A 25,612-nucleotide genomic window follows, 5' to 3' on the forward strand; every position below is an offset into this window, starting at 1 on the left:
ACACTGCCTCCAGAAACTTCTCACTCACTTGCACACCCCCTCTCCACCTTCTGAAGCTGAGGTTGGTGGAGGGAGCAACTTCAGACCTCACATCCTCTCAGCTTCAGTTTCATGCTTATGTTGTAGCATGTTCCAGTCGCAGTGCATTTCATTGGATCTGACTGGGTTACGCAAGTTATCATCATGTCCAGGGGAACATGAGGCCATAATTGACCCAAGCCCCAGGCTCTGCCCCACCCTCACTCAAACCACAGAGCAGAGTGACTAAGTGTGGTTTCCCAGAATAAATGGGATTAAGTTATGTTTGGTTTGCTAAAGCTGATGAAATGTAATATACCTGAAATGGACTGGCTTTTAACAATGAGGATTTATTAGCTTTAAAGTTTACAGTTCTGAGGGCATGGAAAATGTCCAAAGTAAGGCATCAACAGGATGATACTTTCTCCTAGAAAACCAACTACTGGCAAACTTGGACTCCTCTGTCAGATAGCAAGGCACATGGCAATGCCTACTCGTTCTTCTCTCCCAGGTTTCGTTGCTTCGAGCTTCTGGTTTCAGTGGCTTGCTTGTTTCTCTCCTTTAGCTTCTGTCTCCCTTACCTTCTCTGGGACTTTTCTCTAAACTCCTCTGGGGCTTTTTTCTGTCTTTTGTACTCTTAAAAAGGACTCTAGTAAGAGGATGAAGACCCACCTTGAATGAAGTGAGTTACATCTCAATTGAAATAACCTAACAGAAAGGTCCCACTCACAATATGTCTGCAACAGGATTACAAGAACATGATCTTTTCTGGGGGACAAACAGCTTCAAACTACCACAGGTGACAAGACAAAGGGGAGTGGATGCTTGGCTGGAAAATGATCCCTATTCCGTGAGGGAGCTGGCATGAGCAAAAGCTTAGAGGTGGGAGTATGCAGGAATAGCAAGGGGGACCTGGCACCTTGGAAGTGAAAAGGGAGTGAAAGAATGTAAGGCTGGGAAGGTACATTGGATTCTACTTGCCAAAGCCCTAGCCTTGAGGTCAGGCATAGATTTGTACTTGATTTTGGAAGTTCTGGGGCTCTCTAAAGGCTCCATAGATGAGGCTTAGGAGGTGAAGGAGAGCTGGAGGGCATATTCTTCTGGCCCATAGGGAACATGGTATTCACTCTGCCTCTCTCCTGCAGTCTGCCCATATTCCCAAAGGCAACTTGGGCAGAGCACCTCCACCACCTCCCAGTGCTCCTGATTGCCAGACCCTGGAGCTACCATTAAGGCTTCCAAGATGGTCTTTCAAACCAGATTCTCCCAAGCTGATACAGCCACAGGGAATGTGGGGAGCATGGTGGGTGGAGGGAAAATACTCTTTCCACACCCATGCATTTCACAGCTACTTATTGAACACTTGCTATGTGCCAGGCCCTGTGCGAGGTGCTTGCATCCATCAGTGAGCCAAACCAAGATCCCTGACCTGGGGAGTTTGCAGGGAGCAGTGGGCAGGAGACCATAATCGAAAATTTAATAAGCAAATCCTATTGAATATTAGAAAATGCCTTCATTTCCTAGTGCTGCTCTAAGAAAATACCATGAAAGATTGGCTTTAAACAATGAAATTTATTGCCTCACAGTTCTGGAGATTAGAAGTCCAAAATCTGTTGGGGAGAATCTTTTCTTGCCTCTTGTGTATTCTGGTGGTTTGCTGGCAGTCCCTGGGTTTCCATCTCTGCCTCAGTTGTCACATGGTATCCTCCCATTATCTATGTGTCTGTGCCCCATTCTCCTCTTCTAATAAGAACAGTTATATTGGCTTAGGACCCACCTTAATCCAGTTTAGCTGTATCTTTAATATATGACATCCTCAGATACCCCATTTCCAAGTAAGATCACATCTATAGGATTTGGGATCAAGGCTTGAACATGCCTTCTGGGGAGACAGGACCCGTAACTGAAAGAGATAAGCGTTATTGAAAAATCTTAACAGTGGAACAGAGGAAGGAAGATTAGAAGCATTAAGGTCAGGCAGGTTGTTAAATATTAAATAGAGGAGACAGGTGTTGTCTAATTGAGAAGGTGAAATTTGGGTCAAGACCTGAGGTCTGTAAGCCAAGCAGACAGCTGGGGGAAGAGCATTCCAGCAGGAGGGAACAGCTGGAATAAAGGCCCTAGGGTGATTGAGAAGCAATTCAGAGGCCAGTGTGTCCAGACCAGAGGGAGCCAGAGAGGGCACGGTGGAGTTGAGACCAGACAGGAAAGGCAGATCACAGAGCCCTTGGGATGGGGGGGAGGAGTCACTGTTAAGGACCTGGGTTCTCCTCCAAGGGAGGTGGCAGTGATGGCTGAGGAGAGGCATGACCTGATTTAAGTGTTTTAAATGTTCACTGTCTCCTGTTTGAAAATTAGACACCAGAAGAGTAACAGTGGCTCAGTTGGGAAACGAATGCAGCAATTCAGGCAAGATAATATGTTGTCCTGGAAGAAAGTGAAGAACGTGGAGAAAGACAAGAGTAAGCATGCCATCGAATGCTGGGGAATGGCTGAGAACTAAAAATGGACCATTAGATTTAGCAATATGGTCACTGGAACCTTGGCAAGAGCATTTTTTTCTATAGTGATGGAGTTCCTGATAGCTCTCACCAGACCGTGGCAGGGCCACTCTACCTTAACTTTTTCTGACACCCTCCTTGTTGGGGGAGCCCTCTGCCTGCCTCTTCCCAAGCTCATTCATGTTGGTCATTTCTTCTTGGGCAGTGAGCCTGCTGCTCTGAGAAGAGCTGGGTAGAGGGGCTTGGGCATTGCCAGGTGCCAGCTGTTGTCTGAGCACAGTGGCTAGGAAGGCCTTCAGGTATAGGCGGAAGCGGCGGCTGGAGAAGGCGTAGAGGATGGGGCTGAAGCAGCAGTGAAGGAAGGCAATGCTCTCGGTCACCTGCAGGGCATAGTCCAGGTGCTGACTGACCTTGCAGTCCCCAAAGACTTGCAGGTCCAGCAGTGAGTGCAGAAACAAGGTGAGGTTGTACGGGAACCACAGCACAAAGAAGGCCACCACCAGGGCTGCAGCCATCCTTAGAGCCCGGTTCTTTCCTGGGGGCCTTAGACTGACCAGGACACAGCCAATGCGGGAGTAGAAGAAGATCATGGCAAGGAGTGGAAGGAGAAATCCCAGGAGGTTCTGCTGGAAGCGGAGAAAGAGCTTCCAGACAGTCCCATGTCCACCAAAATCTGCATAGCAATTCCACACACCCTTGGGGTTTTCATGTGTCCGCACAAAGACCATGTCAGGAATGGAGATGGCCAGGGCCACAGCCCACACCATAAAAGCAAGGAGTAGGCTCTTGGCCCGTGTCCTCAGCCTATGGTAGGGCTGGGCATGGACAATCTCTAGGTACTTGTCCAGGCTCATACAGCTAATGAAAAAGATGCCACTGTAGAAATTAATGGTATAGAGAGTGCTCACCACCTTGCACAAGAAATTCCCAAAGACCCAATGCCAGGCCACGGAGATGCCCCAGAAGGGCAGCGTCACCACAAACAGGAGGTTGGAGATGGCCAAGTTCAGCAGGTAGACCTCAGCCATTTGCCTGCGAGGCACATACCGGAGTAAGACCACAAGAAGAAGGAGGTTCCCACCCAGGCCCAATACAAAGATCAGGCTGTAGAAGACAGGCAGGAAGATCTGGCCAAAGGACAGTACCGCATCCTTCCTGCAGAGCATAAAGGCCAGCTGATCCAGGTAGTCAAAGTCATAGAAGGAGCTGCTGTTCTCTGAACTGGTATCCTCGGTGGGAAGCAGCAGGGGGAAGGCAGTAGCAGCCATGTCAGGGAGTACACACTCAGTCCTGTAGTTCTGCAATATGAGGTGTGAGAGAAATTACATGGTGAAACAGACATTCACTACCTCTCTCCAAGCCACTTTTACTACTGCCCTGGGGTGTCCTATAGGCTCTTAAAATCTCCAGCAGTAACAGTAGTCTAGCAATTAAGAGCATGAACTTTAGGAGCCTGATTCCCCCACTTAGTTATGTTACTTTTCTTAACCTTTAGAGGTTTATGTAGTATCCAGTTATTTCATCATGGTTCTGCTTATTTAGTTTTTTCCTCAACATTTAAAAAGACATAATGTCTTCTTCCTTGTGAGGCTTATAATTACTTTTTAAAATAAAGAGCTTACCTTCAGGGGGGCTTCTTTTAATGAATGTCCAGGTGTCCACTCTGGCCTTCAGTTCTTTTAAAGTCTGTTAAGTGGGGATTTTCCTTGCCTTCAAGTCCAGCTATGTATTAACATTTCTTAAAATGTTTTATACTGTATTTTTACGTTTGCTGCAAGAGAGTATAATCCATCATGTTACGTCTTTCCATGTCTCAGTTTCCCCTTCTTTAAAATGAGAATAATAATAGTGCCACTGTTGCGGGGTTCTCATGAGGCTTACTACTGACAATACATGTACAGCACTTCAAGCTCTATGAAGAATACCTAGCACAGAGTAAGCACTTAATAAATGTTAGTTTATATTATTGCTTTGCCCGGAACTGGGTTCACCATCCTCCCACCAGCCTCTCCTCTCCTGGGTCTGTCTAAGCAGATGGTACCACTGACTCCTCATTCACCTAAGACTAAAACATGGGACACGTCCCAGATTCCTCCCTTGCTCCCCTCACTTCCAACCAGTCAGTCTCTACCTCCTTAACGCCTCCTGCATCTGTCCTCTTACCTCCAAGTCACATAAGAATATGTGCAATGTGAAACTTTGTAAATAAAGTTAAGACAAATGAAACCAAAAAATATACTCAGAAGGAGTACAAACAGATGAAAGGGAAAGCAGGAGAATGACAGGAACAGGATTCAAGATGGCACTACTTGGACAGAAGAAGCCAGAGGCATGGGGTACGGATGGGCCACAGAGATGGGGTAGGTTACTGTCAATGGCCTAGTTTCCTCAGAGGACGTAGCTTCTTGGGTAGTTATTAAAAAGAATTAATTTTTAAAAGAGAACATCACATGAACCAGGGATAAGTCTGTCACGAATCAAGGACTATGTTCTATCATATTCCTGTTCGACACTGTAGAATGTTCACCAGTGGGGAGGGGATTGGTTGGGGGCCGACAGGAAGGATATCACAGATAAGTGGCACAAGCAGACAAGTGTCCACACCAGAGACTGGTCTGTGGTCTGAGGATAATAACCAGCACTAAACTAAGAAATGCAATCAACTCCACCCTATACCTCTAAATTTTATTTTTTATTCTTTTATTCAAGTGAGGTTGAACTTTTTCACATATTCAATGCCCAACTGTATTTTTTCTATGAATTTTATATTACTTTAATGGGGTAGCATTCTCATTTTATAGGGTCTTTATATAGTAAGGATTTTAACTTTTTTCATATTTATTGCAAATATTTCCTCCAGTCCTTCCTGGTAGAAGTTTTGTCTTTTTTTTTAGGTAGAATTTGGAAGGAGACATTGACTCAGGCCCCTCAGCTGACCCTCCAGTATCCATGACACTGATGGAAATATCCAACACTTTAGAGGTGGGCCCTCTCCCAGAGGAGCCCTGGAATCCTTCCACTCCATGAGCCTCTGCCCCATACTTGGGCTCCTGTCAAATGGCATCTGGGCCAGACGTTGAGGAAAATAACACTCATGTCTTGTCCCACAATGAGATATCAGCCTGGGTGGCTTTGTCTAGGGCCCAGCTCTTCCCCTATCTGGCCTCAGAAACTTGGCACCATGCCCTTCTCTCTTGCTCCTCCATTCCTCTCCTGAGCATCAAGGTTCTCTCGTCCCTGAGCCCCTCCCTTTCCTGGGCAACAATAAGGACACTCCCAACATGTGGCTGGTGATGGGAGTCTGTGAGCTGCTGGGGAGGGGTTTTTGCACTTCGGCCTAATTTAGGGCATATTAGTTAGGGGGGTTGATATTTAGACTCCTGCCTTTTCTGGACTGTCAGCACTGAGCTTGACCGTGACCTGGACCAAACTTTCACTTTAGCAAACAGCCAAGTCTGATGATTGATTTGATCAAAGCCAGAGGACAGAGTCAGCATGTACCAACCTAGGTCAGGCCCCCTTTGAAGAGCTATCTCCACCTGAAACATTCTGTCCCCTTCCCTCTCAGAGCCTCCAGCTCCCTGGTCTTTCACTCTGGAAATCTTTCCAGTTCCTTCTAGCTTCTGAAGCCACCAGCCCTTCCTGTTACTTTCATCAATAACATCAACGACAGCAACCAGATCCCCTCATATGCACATTACATCAACTGGGCACTTTTACCCACACTGTGGTAATCCAAACCAGGAAGGAGCTGTCAGCCCCATTTAACCTGGGAGCAAAGGAACTTTCCCATTGTCACACACGGAGTCATTGGCCAAGCTGCATTTGAAACCCAGGTCTTTGGATTCCAGGCATGGTGCTTTGTCCCTTGTCCCATCTCATCCTTGGCCTCTGTTCTGCCCCACCCAGCAGTTACTAAAAGGAGCCACCTGAGAGGGGCACAGAAGGAAGTTGTGATTTGGGCTTAGGAGGTCTTGCTTACTCAGGAGATTGCCCTCATTGGCAGGTCTGGAGGCTGGAGATTCCATCATAAGGGCTCCAAGGCTCTATTGTGCCCCTGTGGAAAATGCAACCTCCCTGTGTAGGAAGAATAATGGACCCTAAAGATATCTACCTCCTAATCCCCCAAACCTGTGAATATGTTACCATATATGGCAGAAGAAACTCTGTAAGTGTGATTAAGTGAAGGATCCTTAGATGGGGAGGTTTTCCTGGATTATCTGGGTGGGTCCAAGGTCATCATAAGGTTCCTTATAAGAGGGATGCAGGGGGGAGAGTCAGAGGAGATGTGACAATGAAAGTGGAGGTCAGAGTAATGTAGCCACAAGGCAAGGAATGCAGGGAGCCTCCAGAGGCTAGAAGAAACATGGCACAGATTCTCCCTTAGAGCCCCCATAAGGACCACATCTCTGCTGACACATTTTAGATTTCAGAACTCCAGTACTATAAAATAATAAATTGGGGTTATTTTAAGCCACTGAATTTATGACAATTTGTTACAGCAGCAATAGGAAACTACTACACCTCCCATGACCTTTCATGTCAGAATCTCAGACCGAGGGAGGGAGACAACATCATGTTCACCTTCAAATTACAGATGAGATCAAAGTAGGGAAGCAACCTGTGCAAGGCACAAAGTGAGTAGTCAGTAGCCATGCTGTTCCTGACTGTAGTTCAGGTCTCTGTCTACCTCACCCCTATTCCCATTCTGTTTTTCCTTTATTGTTTTCACTTTTCTTTATTGCCTCAACTTGTTTGGTTGATTCAGCCACAACTTGCAAGAAATGAATTGGTGTGTGTGTCATTCACACCCTAATATGAATTGGTAGGTAATAAGGCATCCCTGAGGAAGCTGTGCAGTGGGACTTTTGGGGACTCCAGGAGACTTAATGGAATAGAGACAGCAAGGGCAAGATCACCCAGGCTTCCCCTACAATTAATCCAAGGGCCACAGAGGTAAACTATGGCTTGTCTCTGGGGCAGAAACATCTTCTTCATAACTTCCTGAGACCACTGGGCTTGGCTGCCCCCAACCTCAACTTCATGATGACCTCTGCCTGGAGCAGCAGTGTCTCCTCCTGAGGATCCAGGGCTCACCTCCCAAGTCCTCTCAGAAACATTGCAGTTGAGACGAGAGGGAAGATATTTCTATGTTTACCTAATAAGAGGCAGCCATGTTAGTTGAATTCCCTCTCTGAACTGAGCACTTAATATGTAATTTTTTCATTTAATCCTCATCATAATCCTGGGAGGCAGTGCTATTGTAATCCCAGTTTTCCCGATGAGGAAACCAAGGCTTGGAGAGGTGAAGCCCAATTGCTCCCAGCCTCAGATCAGTAAATAATGGACCCAGAATTAGACAACCATAGCAATACAAGGTGAAACTGGTGATGCCTCCCCTTAGCCCCCTCTTTCTGTATGGAGGAAATTTAGATTTGAAGGATGAGGCTCTGATGGTGGGACTTCTGGCTCCAGCAATGACTGCCAAAGAAGATCCAGAGCTGGCAGTGTGCTGGAGACAGCTTTTACTGGCTGGAGAGAGCCTCTCTTTCCAACTCTGCATTCAGTGACATTAAATTGACAGCTTGAAATTGGTCATGGTGAGAGTATTTACATCACAGCAAATGCCACAAATCAGATGTTGCCTCCTTCCTCACTCCACACAGTCCCCCTGCCCCTGCCCCCAACCCTAGAGCTGACTGTTAAATGTTAAGCCATCATATTGTTGATCAGAATCCTGTAGAACTTAACCTGCACCTGCCTGGCCTACTGTCTCCCTCCCAGTGTCTCCCACCACCTTCCATCTTCCACACCTGCTCTACCCCCACCAGCTAAGAGCCCTGAGGGCAGAGGCCATGCAAGTTGTTGCCCTCAGCACACCAAGCTGCATGTGCTGCTCACAGTGGAGCTGAAACCAGAGAACAAATAAACAAGATCAAACATGACCCTCAGAGACCACACCAGCTTTCAGAATATAAAAGAAGAACACCATTTGAGATGGCTTCCAGTGGACAGTAAGTTTGCTCACTTTCTTAGAATTTAGAAATCATATCCTCTTTTAAAATGCAACCTAAATCCTCTTCCCAAAAGCTTGCCCAGGCTGCTGGCCTGGTGAAGCTTGCATCCCCAGACCCCCAAGCATTCACAGAAGGTCACTCAGCCTTTGTGCCCACCTCCTGCAAGTAGAGCCACCTCTCTCCCTCCCCTACTAGGCTGGGGATTTGTAGAGGTCAATGACAGTGGGATTAATAAACACAGGTTCCTCTCTGCTGCCCTTCTCTTTTCTACTCATTTTTCCCTCCCATGCTGGTTCCCTGGACACAGCTGAGCCAAGACCCTCCTTCTGCAAATTGTTTCCCCAGTCCCAGCCAGTCCTACCCCAGTGGCCTTGGGAACCCGTGACTGTGGAGCGTGACTGACCCAGAACTCCCACTGTTTCCACTTCAGAGGTGGTCCTGTAGCCATCCCTATCTTACTCTCCAAGGGGGCTCCCCCAACTGCTCTTGGGAGGATTGGAGTAGAAATGGGGTCCCAAGGCCTGGGTTCTGCCCTGGCTCAGCTCAGGATGGGCCCCTTCCTGCCCTCTGCTCATCCCCACCCTGCATTCCTGGCCCAGCTGTGGTTGGAAAAATTGAAGCAGGGGTTGTGGAGTGCTCTAACCATAGTGTCTGGCTGCAGAAACCCTCTGGCCCTGGCAGAAGCGTAGTCAGAGCAGTTGGGCACACGTGACAGAAACCCTGCCTTTGGGGGATGCAGTAACAGTTATTAAACTCCAACCGTGTATATAACAGTAACAATATCCAGCACTTATATAGCACTTACTCTGTGCCAGGCTGTGTCTTCAGAACCTTAAAAATGAATTAATTCATTTCTTTCTTGCTATAACACTATGAGTTATACTATTATCTCCATTTTATATATGAGGAAACTAAGGCACAGACAGGCTAAGGAACTTGCCAAAGGCCACACAGCTAGTAAATAGCAGATCTGGATTCGAACCCAGGCCCAGAGTCATAACTGATAGTGGCAAGAGGTGGAACTAGAGATGGGGAAGTAACAGGACACCTGCGTGGAAGGCTGGCTAGAAGGCTGGAGATGTGTGAATGGAAAATCGGAGCAGGAGCTCAGAGCCACACCAGAAAGAACTCTGGGGGCAGAACCGGGTCTCAGCTTCACTGCCTAATTTGGGAGCTCTTGGGCTTAAACCTTCAGGCCCTGTAAATCCCAAGACAAAGGCAAGGCTTAAATCCTGGAGCCCTTGACCTCCACAAGCCTGTTTTCTCATCCATAAAAATTGGATAAAAACACTAACAGTGAAGGATTTGGTGAGGATTAATTTTGATTCATTAAATTAATTAATTTTGTTAATCATAACAGATGACACTTATGGAGCCCTAACCATAAACTGGGTGCGGGGGTGAAGGCTATATATATATTTTAACTTACTTCATCTTCACATTAACCTTGTAGAAGTAAATAATATTATCAGCCCCATTTTACAGTTGCAGTCCAGACAGGTTGGGGAATGCCCAAAGCCACCCACAAGTGGTAGTGTAGTACTCTACCACAGTTAAGTGGTAGAACCAGAATTTGGAGCCCAGAGTCTGTTCTCTTAAACTCTAAATTATGCTGCCTTTCAAAGAAAATAACAAGCTGGTTGTGGCCCCCTCCCTCAAGCTCAGTATGTATTAATGTACACAGTGTCCTTACGAGATGGGTGCCACTGTCATCCCCATTTTACAGATATAGAACTGAGGCTCAGAGAAGGGGAGTAATGTGCCAAAGACACCCAGCAGGATCAGAAATCAGGAACTGCACGTGGGGAGCTCTGCCCATGTGAACTACCTTCCTGAGACTCACAGGACGGACAGCTGCCATCTGGCTGCTCCATCAAAGGAAATACTGATTTATAAAACACAGCAGAGGGCCACGGTGGCCAGTGGCAGAATTCTCGCCTGCCATGCCAGAGACCCGGATTCATTTCCCAGTGCCTGCCCATGTTAAAACAAAAACAAAAACACGGTGGAAACTATAGTAATCAGTCCAGGCATTACATGTAGCTCCATAGTTCCTCTAGGCTCTTTTTTATCCGAGTCCTTGCTGGAGTCTCCCCCCTGCTGATGATGGGATGGGCAGGTGTCATCTGAGCTGCAGGCAGGCAAAGTTGGCCAAAGAGCCTGGGACTCTGACTCATGATCACTGCAGCCCCCTCCTCTTTACTTTGTTAACATATAATTTTCCTGATTACAAAGTAATATAGGCTCAATGTAAAATTTTAAAAATACAGGAGAAAAAAAAAAACAACAACAGAAAAGAGGCTAAAAACTCCCCCATTATCCTATCCCCCAGAAATAACTCATGTGGATATTTTGGTGGATCTCTTTCCTGTCTGTTTTCATACCCTGGAGCCACATCTATTAAACCGACCTTCCCTGGGTTTGTGGGATCACAGAATCTCAGGGCTGGAAGGGAGTGAGTGGCCTGGTCCCAGCAGGGCAGGGTCCCCTTGCAGCCTCCTGAGAGATATTGCTGCCTTCTACTCCCTGGGATGCATGAGGTCAGCCAGCTCTCCATGCTCCAGGGGACCCATTACTCAATGTTTCCTGGTTCTTATGAGGTATTGGGGATGTTTGTGACTAATAAAATCACAAGAGTAAACACACCCTCCTGCAAGCTTATTTCTATTAATAAAAACTAAGCAGTTTTATAGTCTGACTCTTCAAGGAGCTACTGCCACAGGAGAAGGTGTAATTTCCACATCTTTCCTGAATTGGTATTATTTTTTGCCTCCTTCACTGTTGCCTGAAATTTTACCACTATAAAATAATGCATTTGGATTTCATCATTTTCTGGGTATAAAATCAAGCACCCTGCCCTGGCCCCACACCCCCTTAGGGTAGGTAGTATACTCACTCAGTGCAGCTTGGTAGAATAGACACACTGATCCTGTTTGTTATGGCTGACCAACCCTGGGCAAATTACTCAACCTTTCCCTGAGCCTTTAATTTTCTTCTTTACGAAATACCTATTTTGTGGAGGTTTTGTAATAATTAAATGAGCACCTGGAACATAACTATTGGCTCCCTTCCAGACCCTGAGATGAGATAAACTCACTGATTAAATGACTTGGCTCAGGCTGGGATAGGTGGGAGGTGATCTTGAGGCTGTTTGAATCTCGGGGCAGGTACGGGGGGCTGAGGACTTGAGGGGTACAAGGGAGGACAGGGCCACAAGGAGGGAGGGTGGATGTGGCAGAAGTCCACAGAGCTGGGGAACCTCAACCCTGGGAGAGAAGACTAAAGACCATTTTGTCAGTCCCCATTACAGTACAGCTGGGGAAACTGAGGCCTAGACAGGGAAGAGAATGCCTGAGGACACCCAACCAGGTCTGAGACCCTACTCTCATGGAGTCTCCAGAAACACTCCCAGCCACTGGGCCTGACATAGACCAGATGCTCAGAGCTGGGGTCAAGGGGAAAGGGCCCAGAGGTCCACGTTTCTCCCCAGCTCCTGAGGCAGTTACTCCAACCTGCTGCCCTAGAGAAAAAGCTCCACACTGACCTCTTAATCCCTCCTAACCTCTCCCTCTCCCTACCACCTGAGCTCACTACCCTGACTACTGTGACTAGTTTCTCCCAGTGGCCCCTGGCAGGGCCAGGGCCTGCTGGAGCCAGACCCACCTGCCTGGGGATGTCCACGCTGAGCCCGGGATGAGAGCAGCGGTGCCTGTGTCCCTCTTCTTCAGGGAAGTGCAGAGGTTGCATAATTCTTCTTTATAAGCTCTTCCCATCACTGGACAGTGGCCAGACACATCCTGCTTTAAGGCTGAGAGGGAAAAAAAAGGCACCCTTTGCGCTGCCCCTGCCCCCACCGTGGCTGCACAGCCACAAGCTGTTTCCCCTGTTGACAAATGAATCAAGCTCAAATAACATCCCCATGAAAGAGCATCCCCCCAGGGACAGTGAAATTGCTTTGAAAAACACATTTTCCCAACCACACCTACTGGACTAATTCCCTGGCAGCTAGGCCAATGATATTGATGGCTCTGGTCCAGACCTTCTGGTCACTGCTGACCCTGTCACCCACCTGGATGCCCTTCCCGATGCCACCTGCAGAGATCCTGCCTTCAGCTTTGTTGTTTCCGGATGCCTCCCCAACAGGATCCTACCCCCTGGCCTGCCCCCACTCTAAAGTCCATCCAGAGTCTCCTTCTCTGGCCTTTGTGCTCCAAGCAGTGCTGCGTCTGCTACACCCATGGTGTGTCACCGATAATCTCATCTTCTAGACTTTTCAAATTATCTTTCCTCTTTTCCCCTCCCCTCTCCTCTCTGCTTACCCCATTACAGGGCGTATCCCTTTTTGCTTGCTGCCTGTTTACTTGTCTGCTCCCCCCTGGGTCAGGATCTCCCAGGGCGAGGACCATATCTAACCCACCAGTTCCAGCCCAGGGCCAGGCAGGAGCAGGGCCTGAAAGAAGAAATGCAGTATGTGATGCACTGCCTGCCATGTGCTCAGCCCAGGGCAGCCTCGGGGTCCAAGGTCAATGTCTCAGCCACCTTCACCTCCAGCCCTGCAGCCAGCCTGACATATGGCAGGTGCTTGGCGAATATGTGTTGCCTCCACCTGGATGGAACCATAATGAAGCAATAATGCCAGGTGTTTAAAGGCACTGGCATGGTGGGCACATGAAGATGACTCTGCATTGGCTGGCCGTGTGACCAAGAGATGGTGGGGTTCCCTTTCTGAGCCACCAGTTTGGTGTGGTGATGGTATCTACTCAGACAGGTGTGATGAGAACTGAATGTCTCCAGAGAGATGGGCATGGGTTCAGACTTTGCCTTTCTCTTGGGTCCACAGGCCACCCATAGTGGAAGTCAAGCCTATAATGGGTGCTCACTCTGAGAATCTCCAAGACCACCCCCCAGACTAAACTTTCAGTTACCAATGGGGAGAATGAGGACCTGCACCAAGAACCACAAATCCTGATTTCTATCTTATAGCTACTTTCAGGACCTGGGCTGTTTCCTCATTCCCTCCCCCAAACACACCTTTTTCAACTTTTTGTTTTAAAATAATTTTTAGACTTACCAAAAAGTTGCAAAAATAGTGCACAGAATTCCTATACACCTATTAGCCAGCTTCCCCTAATGTTAGCATCTTAAATAAACACAGTACAATGATATAAACCAGGAAATTAACATTTGACCCAGTTACCAGTAACTAATCTACAGACCTTATTCAAATCTCACCAAATATTCTTTCTCTGGCTCAATATCTAATCTGGGATTTCACATTGCATTTGGATGTGTCTGCTTAGGTTCTTCCATTCTTGGTATACACTTCAGTTTTGCTTTGCCTTTGATAACCTTGACAGTTTTGAAGAGTACTGACCTTAAATTTGGGATTGAGGTTTCCTCATGATTAGATGGAGATAATGCATTTCAGGCAGAAACACCAAGAATTGATGTGCCTTCTCAATGCATCATTTTGGGAGTTACATGATTGATGCATCTCATTATTGGTGGTGGTAACTTCAACCTCAGGGGAGTGGCATCTGCCAGGTTTTTCAACTGTGAAATTACTGTTTTTCCCTTTGTAAATTTATACGCATTTTGTGGGGAGATACTTTTAAGACTACACAAATACCCTGTTCCTCTGCATATGTTTGCCCACTGATTTTAATATCCATTGATGATGGTTTCTGACAACAATTATTACAGTAGTGTTTGCCTAATTGTGATTTTTAACTTCCAGCATTCCTTATACATTTAGTAGCTGGCATTTTACTATAGAGTTGGTCCTTCACCCCATTTATTTATTCAGTTACCTGTTTCTATCAGTATGAGCCCATGGGTATTTATTTCATTCTGTGAGTTATAATTCATTACTATCATTATTTGTTTTGTTGCTCAAGTTGTCCCATTCTGTTTGAAAAGATCTCAATCTATATGCTTCCAATTGAGCTGATTTTCCTGCTGAAATCTGGACTGATGCTGAGTCATTTTGTCCTCCTTCACACCTTGCTCCAGTCACAGACCATCAAATACCTACGTGCTGGAGTGCAGGGTAGGTTGGGGCGGGGGGTGCTCAGAGCCCCTGCATGGGCAGACAGGTTTCTCTGGTACTCTCTGAAGGATCTTCCCAATCAAGGCTGGGGCTTTTCCTGTGGGCGGACAGGTTTGTCTGGCACTCACTGAAGGATCTTCCCAATCAAGGCTGGGGCTTTTCCTGGATGAGGCAGGTTTCAGTCAGCGGAAGACAATCACCGCTCTAGGGTCAGGGAGCTCCAGACAGGTCTGAGCGTGGACAGGTGGTCCCAGTCCTTTCATTGCATCTTCAGTTATCCCTTCCTCCAATAATCCACCCCAGCCCCTACCCTGTCTGGCAGTCAACCTCATGTCCAGTCAACCTCATGTCCTAAATTTTTTCCTCCTGGACTCCCCCTTCTCACCCTACTGCAGGGAGATTTACTGAGAAGCCCAGGTGGCAGACAGCTGGGCATCATTTGCCCAAATTCTTTCATGCAAAGAAAGTATACTCCACCCAGGGGATGATGACCAGCTGTTCTCCACTAGCCGTAAGGGCAGTCAAAGCAGATGGTGCATTGCAGCAAGAGAAACTCAGGTCAGAGAGAAGTGGGACTTCCTGGGTTTCAACATGGACTGGAGGAAGAAAGCTGTGAACTCACCATCTTTGCTGTCTGTTAAGACATTCAAGGACTTCATTTCCCTGGGAGGGAAGGGGATTCAGCCTCTGAAGTCAGGTAGCCAGAAGGCACAGCGCTTCTCTCAAAGGCTGTGATGCCTCTTTCACTTCAGGATAGAAACACTAAAACCTTTATATTCTTATATACTTCCTAATGCACTTGTATTTTTAACATGGACATACCTACTTTTACAACGAAAAGTGGAAACAAAAGTTCAAAACATTTTGAAACACCTGCTTCTCTCTTCTGTTTGTGAATCTGAACCTTCTGCTGCAGCCTGATCCCCGCTGAGCCCCACAATCCAACTCTAGGCCTGCCTCCCCCTGGCAACCTCCCCAAGTCTCTCCAGGCCTTCCTGAACCCCTGCTCTGAGGTTCCTGAGTCTACCGGGGTATTGTTCAGAGGAAAATCTGACTTCCTGCAAAACCACAATATCCCCCAAGGTCAGGGACCTTCTTCATTGGCACACACATGCCGGGCGCTATCCCCACATGAGCTGCTGGCCCATTTGCCCATAAGCTGGCTCTTGTATGAAACAGCTCGGTTTGGCCCTGCCTTATCTTCTGGCTCTTTCTCTCCATTTCTCTGTCTTCCTTGGGCAAATTCACCCACTCTGGGCTAAGCCCATAAGCCCTTAAGTCAGTCTGTTCCATCTTCAGGGTCTTAAAAGTCTGAATTCCTGAATTGAGAACTTGCTCTCCGATTTAAAAGCTCTGTTAGCACCCCATTTACTCACTTTGATTAGATGTCTTGCCGGAATCGCAAATGCGTCTTCTTCCTAACATCCCTCATTGACACACAACAGGAAGGAAATGCTCATTTGCCTCTTCCACTTCCTCTTTCTTCGGCCCCCACAGCCACCCCAGACTGGTAATTGTCTTTTTGTTCATCTGCTCTGGGTCCCCTTCCTCAGGGCATGGGAAAGGGGGCACTTTCAGCTAAGAGAGAATGTGGAACTCTTTCCCCAAGGACAAATTTGTTTAAAATCAGTGTATTTATACATTTACTAAAATACCTTGAGCCAAGTTTGACACATTAGAGTTAACAGAGTGGTTTTCCAGGTTTCTTCTCTGTGAGCTAGGCCAGGCTGAGGTTATGACACCCACGTTATAGATCGGGTTGCCAAGGCTCAGAGAGGGAAAGTTACTCACCCTTGCCTGGAAACACATAGTGGATAGGAGCCATCTGAATTTCTGATGCCCACCGCAGTGTCAGTTGCCAGCACTGTATGTGACATGCTGCTTAGTTCTTTGCTACTTCTTACTCCCCAGCTCCTTTAACTCTGATCTAGTCAGCAGATACTCCATGACAGAAATGATTTCTTGCTCATGTTTGGGTTCCCCACAACCTCGCCCAACCAGTGTTTACCATGTAATAGACACTCAATTAAAATTTATTGGGTGAATGCATACTTCTATGTGGAAAGCCTTCCCAGAATTACCAGCTATTACCTAAGACTGGTCTCAAGGCTTCTTGTACACAAAGACTTCTCTAATTTCCCTGGGGCTCAGTTTCCCCATCTGTAGAGCAGAGGTGAGGGTTGGATTCAATGATACCCATATTCCCATAAGCTGTGACATCCTGTGCTTGGTTCTAGGATTGCCCATGAAGACTGCTGTCTGTGCTTCTGCAAGTGCATAACTGGAAACTGGGATGCTCAGCTGGCTTGAGGTCAGGGACAGCAAATAGCAGCAGGTGGACACACCCTTGGGGTTTCAAGCAAAACAGACAGTATCGAGTAGGGCTTGGAAAATGGTGCTCAGAGTTGAGCCTGGAAGTGGGTGGGACGCATTTCTCTGAAATTGTTTTCTCTGAAATGCCTTTGAGGTCTTTGGAAACTGAGGAAGCCAACACAGTCCACAACTAATTCACAGTCATGGACTACTCCCTCACCTTTTTTTTTTATAAAATGCAATTTTTTAAAAGATATATTCACCCACCATAAAAACCTTCCAAAGTATGCAGTCACTGGCTCACAGTTTCATCACAGAGTTGTGTATACAAGCCCATGATCAATTTTAGAACATTCTCATTACTCCATAAAAGGAATAAAAATTAAAAAGAAACCCAGATCCTCCCAAATCCCTTACACCCCCCTATTATTGTCCCATTGGTGTGGTACATTTGCTTCTGCTGATGAAAGAGTATTAAAATATTACTGTAACTATAGCCCACAGTTTGTAATGGGTACATTTTTTCTCGAGTACTCCCTCACCTTTTCACTTTTGTACACTGAGGAGGCCCTCCTCGAGTGCCCAACCTGGGCAGAGTCCAAATAGGTATGAGGGACAGAATAATAATGCTAGCTGAAGCTTACATAGCACTTGGGCTCAATAGGAACTGTTTTAGGTGCTTTACACATATTAGCTCATCTAATCCTCCTGGCAAACCCATTTAATAAGGAGGAAAATAAGGCACAGAGAGATTAGATAATTTTTCCAAATTCCAGGGCTGTGAATTGAGCCCAGATGGTCTGATTCTCCCCACCCCTGCCCTCAACTCCAACCCTCTTTGTTTACTGCACCATCCCTTCTGAATCAAGATGTTTTCTCCTCCTTACCAGACAACTTATACTCTTACCCACTTTCCCCTTTCTGCATTATTTTTGTTTAAAATGGCAACTTTCCCTCCTCTGTTATACAAGTTATAATGAACTTAAAGGGCAAAAAGTCACAGCTGGAGCAATAATGCTTTGAAGGGGCAGTGGGCTCACTGGCTTTGAAGGGGCAGTGATCTCATTGCCTTGGTCATAGCAGGAAGGTCTGGGGGTTATGGAAGAGTAATGTGTTTACACATTATTATTATATAATAATAATTAATGTTTCTCCATATTGACCTTCCCTCCTTTCAATAGCCAGGCCTCTGGGAAGATCCTGGAGTCATTCCTTGGCCTTTGAGTATAGGAGTTTAAGTAAAATAAGGTTCTCTTTCTATCCTATACCAAACTAAGAAATGATTCTCCAGGCTGCAGAGAAGACAAGTGGCAGGAAGAAAGCAGGTCAGTCAAGACATTAGAGGGACCCTTTGCCCTGCCTCTTGGCCAGAGTATTAGATTTATGGCATCCAAGGGCAGAGAGACATGCAATATGGTGAGCCTGTAGTGAACATGGCCAAGGTAGCCCCATCCTATGCCCTAGGCTGGCCCAGAAGCAACCAAATTTAAGAGAATTTCTGGGTCTGAAAGTGCTGTGGACCATACTGAGTGTGAATATATGGGCTGTAGAAGAACAGCAGGGTGATAATGTCTAAACGGAGGCCCTCATGGACAGATGCCACCAAGAGCCAGGTGGATCAGTGCTTCCCTGGACCTTGGCATTGACCAAAGCTAGAACGGATGCAATTCTAGGAAAGGCACTGATACAATTCTAGGAAACTAGTAGATGACAGTGACTGAAATTTCATTTCCAACATCCTGTGGAATAGGCTGCCATCATTCCCATCTCACTTCCCTATTCGTAAACCTGCGTCTCCCTCATCTCCCAAATAAACTATTAGGTTAAACTATATAAAATTGCATATGTTCGACCTTTCTGGCTTATAAAAATGTCAATTTCACATAGTCCAACTTAGTATTTATACTTGAATATTGTCTCAGGGTCTGCTTCTGGATGACTCCCTCAAAGACAGTTATCTACATACCCTATCCAAAGACTATCCTCTTGAGTTGCCATGCAGCCACTCCTGAGAGAGTCAAGAGGAAGAAAAAAACTAAATCCTGAGGACCTGCTATCTACAGAGGACTACTCTATCTCTACCAGTTCCACGAGCCAGTGGATCTCAGAAAAGATGGGGTAGAAAAATACATAGGCTGCTTCAGGAATGAGCACATTCAGGGTTCTTGAGAGAAAGAGAATCAACAGGAGATTACATGTACATACTGATTGTAGGAATTGGCTCAGGCAACTGTGAGGACTGGTAGGTCTGAATTCGGTAGAGCAGGCTGCAAATTAGAGACTTTGAATTTCCCAGGAGTAGCTGCAAGTTGGAAATTCCAATGAAGGTGACAGAAGCTGGCTGTCTGGAGTAAAGATAGAAATTCTTTCTGACTGGTGAAATCCTCAGTTCTCTCTTTAAGATTTCTGGTTAGGTAAGGAGACTTCCCTCCTTGCTGAAGGCAATCTCCTTTGTTGATAGTAGATTAAATCAACCACAGATGCAATCAACTGACTAATAATTCATATCCATCTACAAAATACCATCAATCAGGCCAGTGCTTGCTTGATCAAACAAATTGGACACCACAACCTAGCTGAGTTGACATATGAAATTAACCATCACAGTCCTCTCTGTGGCGGTTGGCACCCATACACATCTCCTTAAATCATACTTAACCTCTAAATAAAGGCAATAACATAGTCAGATGTACACACAGCATAATTCAAATGCCCTACATACCACTTAAAACACACCAGCCCTTTCCCCAGAAAAAGATGTAAACCCTTGGGGGTTATTAATTCTTATTCTTGATATCCTGTGACTTAAGCATTATGATATAAAGGCAATACAACTTATGTTATATAAGGTGATAAGACAGAGAAGAAAACAAAGATATTTGCTTTATGTATATATACAAACATACAACAAAACAAGGAAGAAATTTTCATATCTATTACAGTCCATATTTGCATAGCTGGTCACATGGTGGTACCTTGTATTACACTACACATTCCATATTCCCTGTACCCTCAACAAGACCCTCAGCTCATTGTGGTTCTACCAAAACTTTCATTTCTGCAGAGGCTGGGCCATTAGTAGTCCTGCCTATGTTGGGTTGCTGTAATTTTCCGTTGACTTTAATCACAGGGTATAGTACTATTAAGAGATGCCTTAGAGGGCCGCCTGTATTCAAAGAATATACTTCTTTGCCTCCATTGAGTAGTAGCATTCTATCTCCCTTTGATAATCAGGATCAATTTCCTTTATTTTCCTATTGATTCAGAGGCATGAGAGCCCAGAGTGTTTGGGTAACAGTCTTAACCTCCAGTCCAATGGAATCACTGTGTTTCCTGGTGTAATCACTCCTTTTTTGGAACTCCTCTAAAACCTCTAGACTAGTAGAGCATAATGTCTCAGGGAAAGGAGGCAACATTTTTTCTAGTGAACCACTAGGGGTAATAGTGAGTAATATCATTCACATTTCTACCCCTTGGTTCCTGGACCCATGAATCCTGGCTATGGGAAAAACAGCACCATACAGTAGATGCTGATTTAAAGCATATACAGACTCCTGGAGAACACTGCCCCAGCCCTATTAGGGATTTCCACCCAAATGGTACCATAATTGAGTGTTCAAAAGTCCATTCCACCATTTTTTCAATCTAGCTGCTTCAGGATGATGGGGAATGTGGTAAAATGAGTGAATTCCATGAGCATGTGCCCATTCTCTCCTTTTGTTTGCTGTGAAGCAGTTTCCCTGATCAGAAGCAATGCTGTGTGGAACACCATAATAGTGGATGAGGCATTCTGTAAGTTCACAGTTGATAGTTTTAGCAAAAATATTATATGTAGGGAAGAAAACCCATATCCTGAGTATGTGTCTATTCCAGTAAGAACACAACACTGAGCTTTCCATTATCAAAGTAGGTCAATGTAATCAATCTGCTACCAGGTAGCAGATTAATCACCTCAGTGAATGGTGCCTTATTGGGGACTGAGTGTTGGTCTCTATTGCTGGCAGATTAGGCACTCAGCAGTTGTTTTAGCCAGGTTGGCCTGGGTGAATGGAAGTCCATGTTACTGAGCCCGTGCATAACTTTCATCCCTACCACCATAGCCACTTTGTTCATAAGCCCATATTCACAAAACAGGTTATATATCCATTTAATAATTAAAACCCTCCTCTGCTGATTCACCCTCTGATAAGCATTCACATGGGGCATACTGTCTTCCTGGTTTTTGCCCATTCAGAAAGATCCATCCACATACCGCTCCCATAGATCTCTTTGTTACTGATTTTCTAATCATGTTCTTTCCAAATCCCTGACCATCTAGCCAAGCCATCGGCCTCAGCCCATGAATCAGCATACAGTGTCTCTCTGGTCATTTCTCCTTCCAAACAAAATGAATAACCAGGTGCACTGCTCAGAGTTTTGCCCAGTGAGAGGACTTCCCCTCACTATTGTCCTTTAGGATGTCCCAAGGAAGAGGTTGCCATGCTGCAGCTGTCCACCTTCAGGTAGTACCTGTTTATCAAGTAGAACCATTGTAAACTAGGCCCAAGTTTTTCTCCTTCAGTTAACTAATTGTAGAGAACTCCTCAAGTGGCTATACCTATGGGCTGGGAATGAGAAGATAATGTGGCAGGAGTGGAAGCCATGGACACTTGGGCTACTTCCTCATGTTAATTACTTATACTGTCAGGGCCTGCTCTAGCCGTGTCTTGTATATACCACTTTCATTTGATGATGGACTCATGCTGTGCATGCTCAATTGTATGGCTTGGTGAGACACACAATGCCCAGTTCATGATAGGCAACTCAGGTCTCATGGCAACTTGGCATCCATGGTTAAGCTTTTGGTCTCTACTAAGGCCCTGTAGCAGGCCAAAAAATATTTCCCCAAAGGACCCTAGTATAGGGAAGTATAGGATTTACTTCATCCTCTAGGGCAGCTAGTAAATAGCCAGGAACTGTCTGGAACAACTGTTTGGGGGTACTTCCGTGGTGCACTTAATACATCAGCCTGGAATAGGTGGAAGGGCCGAGATCACAGCACAGAACTGTAAATAAATTCTTTAACACTGTGGAGGTTGGTGGCCCTCCCCCACTGACACAACAGACTGCCTCAAGTCTCTTCCTAATGGGAAACAGAAGCCCTCTCTAGTATGAGCAAGGGAAGGAGAGCTCAACCAAGCTCCAATAGTTGGGACTGCTGAATACCAGCTCCAAGCACAGATAATTCTATAAGCAAAAAAGAAATTAATTCAGAGATCTATCTTAGCCTTGCCCCCTGTAGGCAGGAAGCAGGGCTGATGAGAAAAACAAAACAAAACAGAGGTTTATGGAGTTGGCTGAGCTCAGAGTACTGGGAAAGGTTCTGTACCAAGAAAAGGGTCACATAGAGCTGAATACCAACTCCAGCTCTTGATTTGTGAACCCAAGGGACTGAGGACTGGCTCTGAAAAGGATTTTTTCTTTTTTCTTTCTCCTTCTCATTCTCCTTCTTCTCCTCCTCCTCTTACCCCCTACCCTCCCCCTACCCTCTGCTTCCCCCTCCCCCTCAGTACGACTAAGTGTGGATTTCTCAGCAGAAACCATGGAGGAAAGAAGGTAATGACAGAACAAATTTAAAATACTGGAAAAGAAAAACTGCCAACAAAGCTTTTTTTTTTTTTTTTTTTTTTTTTGGCATGGGAAGCGAACCTGGGTCTGGCATGGCAGGCAAGAACTCTGCCACTGAGCCACCATTGCCTGCCCCAACAAACCATTTTATATGCAGCAAAACTGTCCTTCAAAACTGAAGACTGGAAGAATGGATTTAAAAAACGAAGATTCATTTATATGTCTACTCACCTTAGACCCATGGACAAAAATAGGTTAAAAGTGAAAGATTGGAAAAAGATATTTCACACAAACAACAACCAGGAAAGAGCAGGGGTAGCTATACTAATATCAGGCAAATTACACTTTAAATATAAAACAATTTAAAAGACAAAGATATAATAAATAAAATAAAAGGGACAATTCATCAAGAAGACATAACAATCATAAATATTTATGTATTGAGCCAGAGTGTCCCAAAATACATGAGACACACATTTACAACTCTGAAGGGAGAAGTAGACACCTCTACGATAATTGTTGGAGACTTCAATATATCACTCTCATCAGTGGATAGAACATCTAGACAGAGCATCTAGATACAGCATCAATAAGGGAACAAAGATCATGAATAATATGAACTAGACTTAACACATATTTACAGAACATTGCAGCCAACAACAGCAGGATACACATTTTTCTCAAGTGCTTATGAATCATTCTCCAGGATAGATCACATGTTGGGTAACAAATCAGATTTCAATAAAATTTGAAATATCAAAATTATACAAAACACTTTCTTAGATCATAATGGAATGAAGTTGGAAATCAATAATAGGTGGAAGTCTGGAAAATTCACAAACATATGGAGGCTAAATATCACACTCTTAAACAACAAGTAGGTCAAAGAATAAATTACAAGAGAAATCAGTAAATATCTTGAAGCAAATGAAAATGAGAACACAAAATATCAAACTTACGGGATGCAGCATAGGCAGTGCTTAGAGGGAAATTTATTGCCCAAATACCAATATTAAAAAATTCAGAAAGAACAAAAATCAAGGAATTAACTACTCAACTGGAGGAACTAGAAAAAGAACAGCAAACTAACCCCAAAGCAAACAAAAGGAAAAAACAACAATGATTACAGCAGAAATAAATTAAGGACATTATACAATAGAGAAAATCAACAAAACCAGAAGTTGGTTCTTTGAGAAAATCAATGTACCCTCAGCTAGGCTGACAAAAAAAAAAAGAGGATGAAAATAAATAAAATAAGAAACAAGAATGGGGACATTACCACTGACCTCACAGAAATAAAAGAAATAATGAGAGGATATTATGAGCAAGAAGAAATAGAAGATCTCAACAAACTAATGACAAGTAAAGAGATTGAATCAGTCATTAAGAAGCTCCCCAAAAAGAAAAGTCCAGGGCCAGATGGCTTCACATGTGAATTCTACCAAGCATTCAAGAAAGCATTAGTACCAATCCTGCTCAAACTCTTAAAAAAACTGAAGAATAAAAAAGCTAGCTAACTCATTTATGAAGCCAATATCACCCCAATTCCAAAGCCAGACAAAGAAACTATAAGAAAAGACAATTATGGACCAATCTCTTTATGAATATAGATGCAAAAATCCTCAACAAAATACAAAATACATGGAAATCAAATCCAGCAGCCCATTAAAATTATACACCATGACCAAGTAGGTTTTATTCCAGGTTGGCATGGTGGTCCAACACAAGACAATGAATTAATGTAACATACCATATCAACAAGTCAAAGTGGAAAAATCATATGGTCATCTCAACTGATGCAGAAAGGCATTCACCAAAACTCAGCATCCTTTCTTGATGAAAACATTTCAAAAGGATAGGAATAAAAGGAATTTCCTCAACATGATAAAGGGCTTTATTAAAAATCCACAGTTAACTCATACTCAATGGGGAAAGACTGAAAGCATTCCCTCTAAGATCTGGAACAAGACAAGGATGCCCTCTGTCACCATAGTTATTCAACACTATGCTGGATGTTCTAGCTAGAGCAATTAGGCAAGAAAAATAGATAAAAGGCATTCAAATTGGAAAGAAAGAAGTAAAGCTTTCACTATTTGCAGATGACATGATTCTATATGTAGAAAATCCTGGAAAATCAACAGGAAAACTAGTAGAGCTTTATGAGTACAGTAAAGTGCAGGATACAAGATGAATATGCAAAATTAGCAGTGTTTCTATACACTAGTAATACGCAATCTCCAGAAGAAATCAAGAAAAAAGTTTCATTTATAATAGCAACCAAAAGAATCAAATATTTAGGAATAGATTTAACCAAGAACATAAAAGACCTATACATAGAAAACTATTTAAAAATGCCAAAAGAAATCAAGGAAAACCTAAATAAATGGAAGGACATATCATATTCATGGATTGGAAGACTTAATATAGTTAAGATGTTAATTCTATCCAAATTGATTTATAGATTCAATGCAATACCAATTAAAATCACAACAACTTACTTTTCAGAAACAGAGAAAACAATAAATAAATTTATTTGGAAGGGCAGGGTATCCCAAATAGCTAAAAATATCTTTAAAAAATTTTTTTTATTTATTAAAAAAATTAACAACAAACAAAAATATTATCATTCCATTCTACATATACAATCAGCAATTCTCAATATCATCACATAGTTGCATATTCATCATTTCTTAGAACATTTGCATCGATTTAGAAAAAGAAATAAAAAGACAACAGAAAAAGAAATAAAACGATAACAGAAAAAAAAAAAGATTATACATACCATACCCCTCACCCCTTGCTTTCAGCTAAAAATATCTTAATAAAGAAAAATGAAGTGGGAGGTCGCACATTACCTGACTTTAAAGCATACCATAAAGCTACAGTGGTCAAAACACCATGGTACTGGCATAAAGATAGATATACTGACTGTTTTAGTTTGCTAAGGCTGCCAAAGAAGGGCTGGCCTTAACAAACAAAAACACTGACCAATGGAATAGAATTGAATGTTCAGAAGTAGACCCTCTCATCTATGAACAACTGATTTTTGACAAGGTGACCAAGTCCATTTAACTGGGACAAAAAAGCCTCTTCAACAAATGGTGCTT

At 44.4% G+C, this 25,612-nt stretch overlaps 1 protein-coding gene across 5 annotated transcripts in view; it reads right to left on the reverse strand.

Moving 5' to 3' along the window:
* Window positions 1–348: 348 nt before the first annotated feature.
* ACKR2 (atypical chemokine receptor 2) overlaps window positions 349–25,612 on the reverse strand; it is a 79,581-nt gene continuing 54,317 nt past the window's right edge. The window contains exons 1-4 of one of the 5 annotated variants that reach the window (XM_077129655.1): window positions 15,962–16,013; window positions 12,200–12,344; window positions 4,142–4,290; window positions 349–3,817 (exon numbers count right to left, since the gene is read on the reverse strand). In XM_077129655.1, coding sequence (XP_076985770.1) covers window positions 2,636–3,787 — 1,152 coding nt within the window. In that variant the 5' untranslated portion in view covers window positions 3,788–3,817; window positions 4,142–4,290; window positions 12,200–12,344; window positions 15,962–16,013 and the 3' untranslated portion in view covers window positions 349–2,635. Of the gene's footprint in view, window positions 3,818–4,141; window positions 4,291–11,432; window positions 12,140–12,199; window positions 12,562–12,605; window positions 12,757–15,961; window positions 16,014–25,612 lie in introns of those variants that run through there. The other 4 variants (XM_077129657.1, XM_077129659.1, XM_077129656.1 and 1 more) reach the window with 4 other exon arrangements.

The sequence above is a fragment of the Tamandua tetradactyla genome, chromosome 15 (genome assembly GCF_023851605.1).
Source record: "Tamandua tetradactyla isolate mTamTet1 chromosome 15, mTamTet1.pri, whole genome shotgun sequence".
Taxonomy (NCBI): domain Eukaryota; kingdom Metazoa; phylum Chordata; class Mammalia; order Pilosa; family Myrmecophagidae; genus Tamandua; species Tamandua tetradactyla.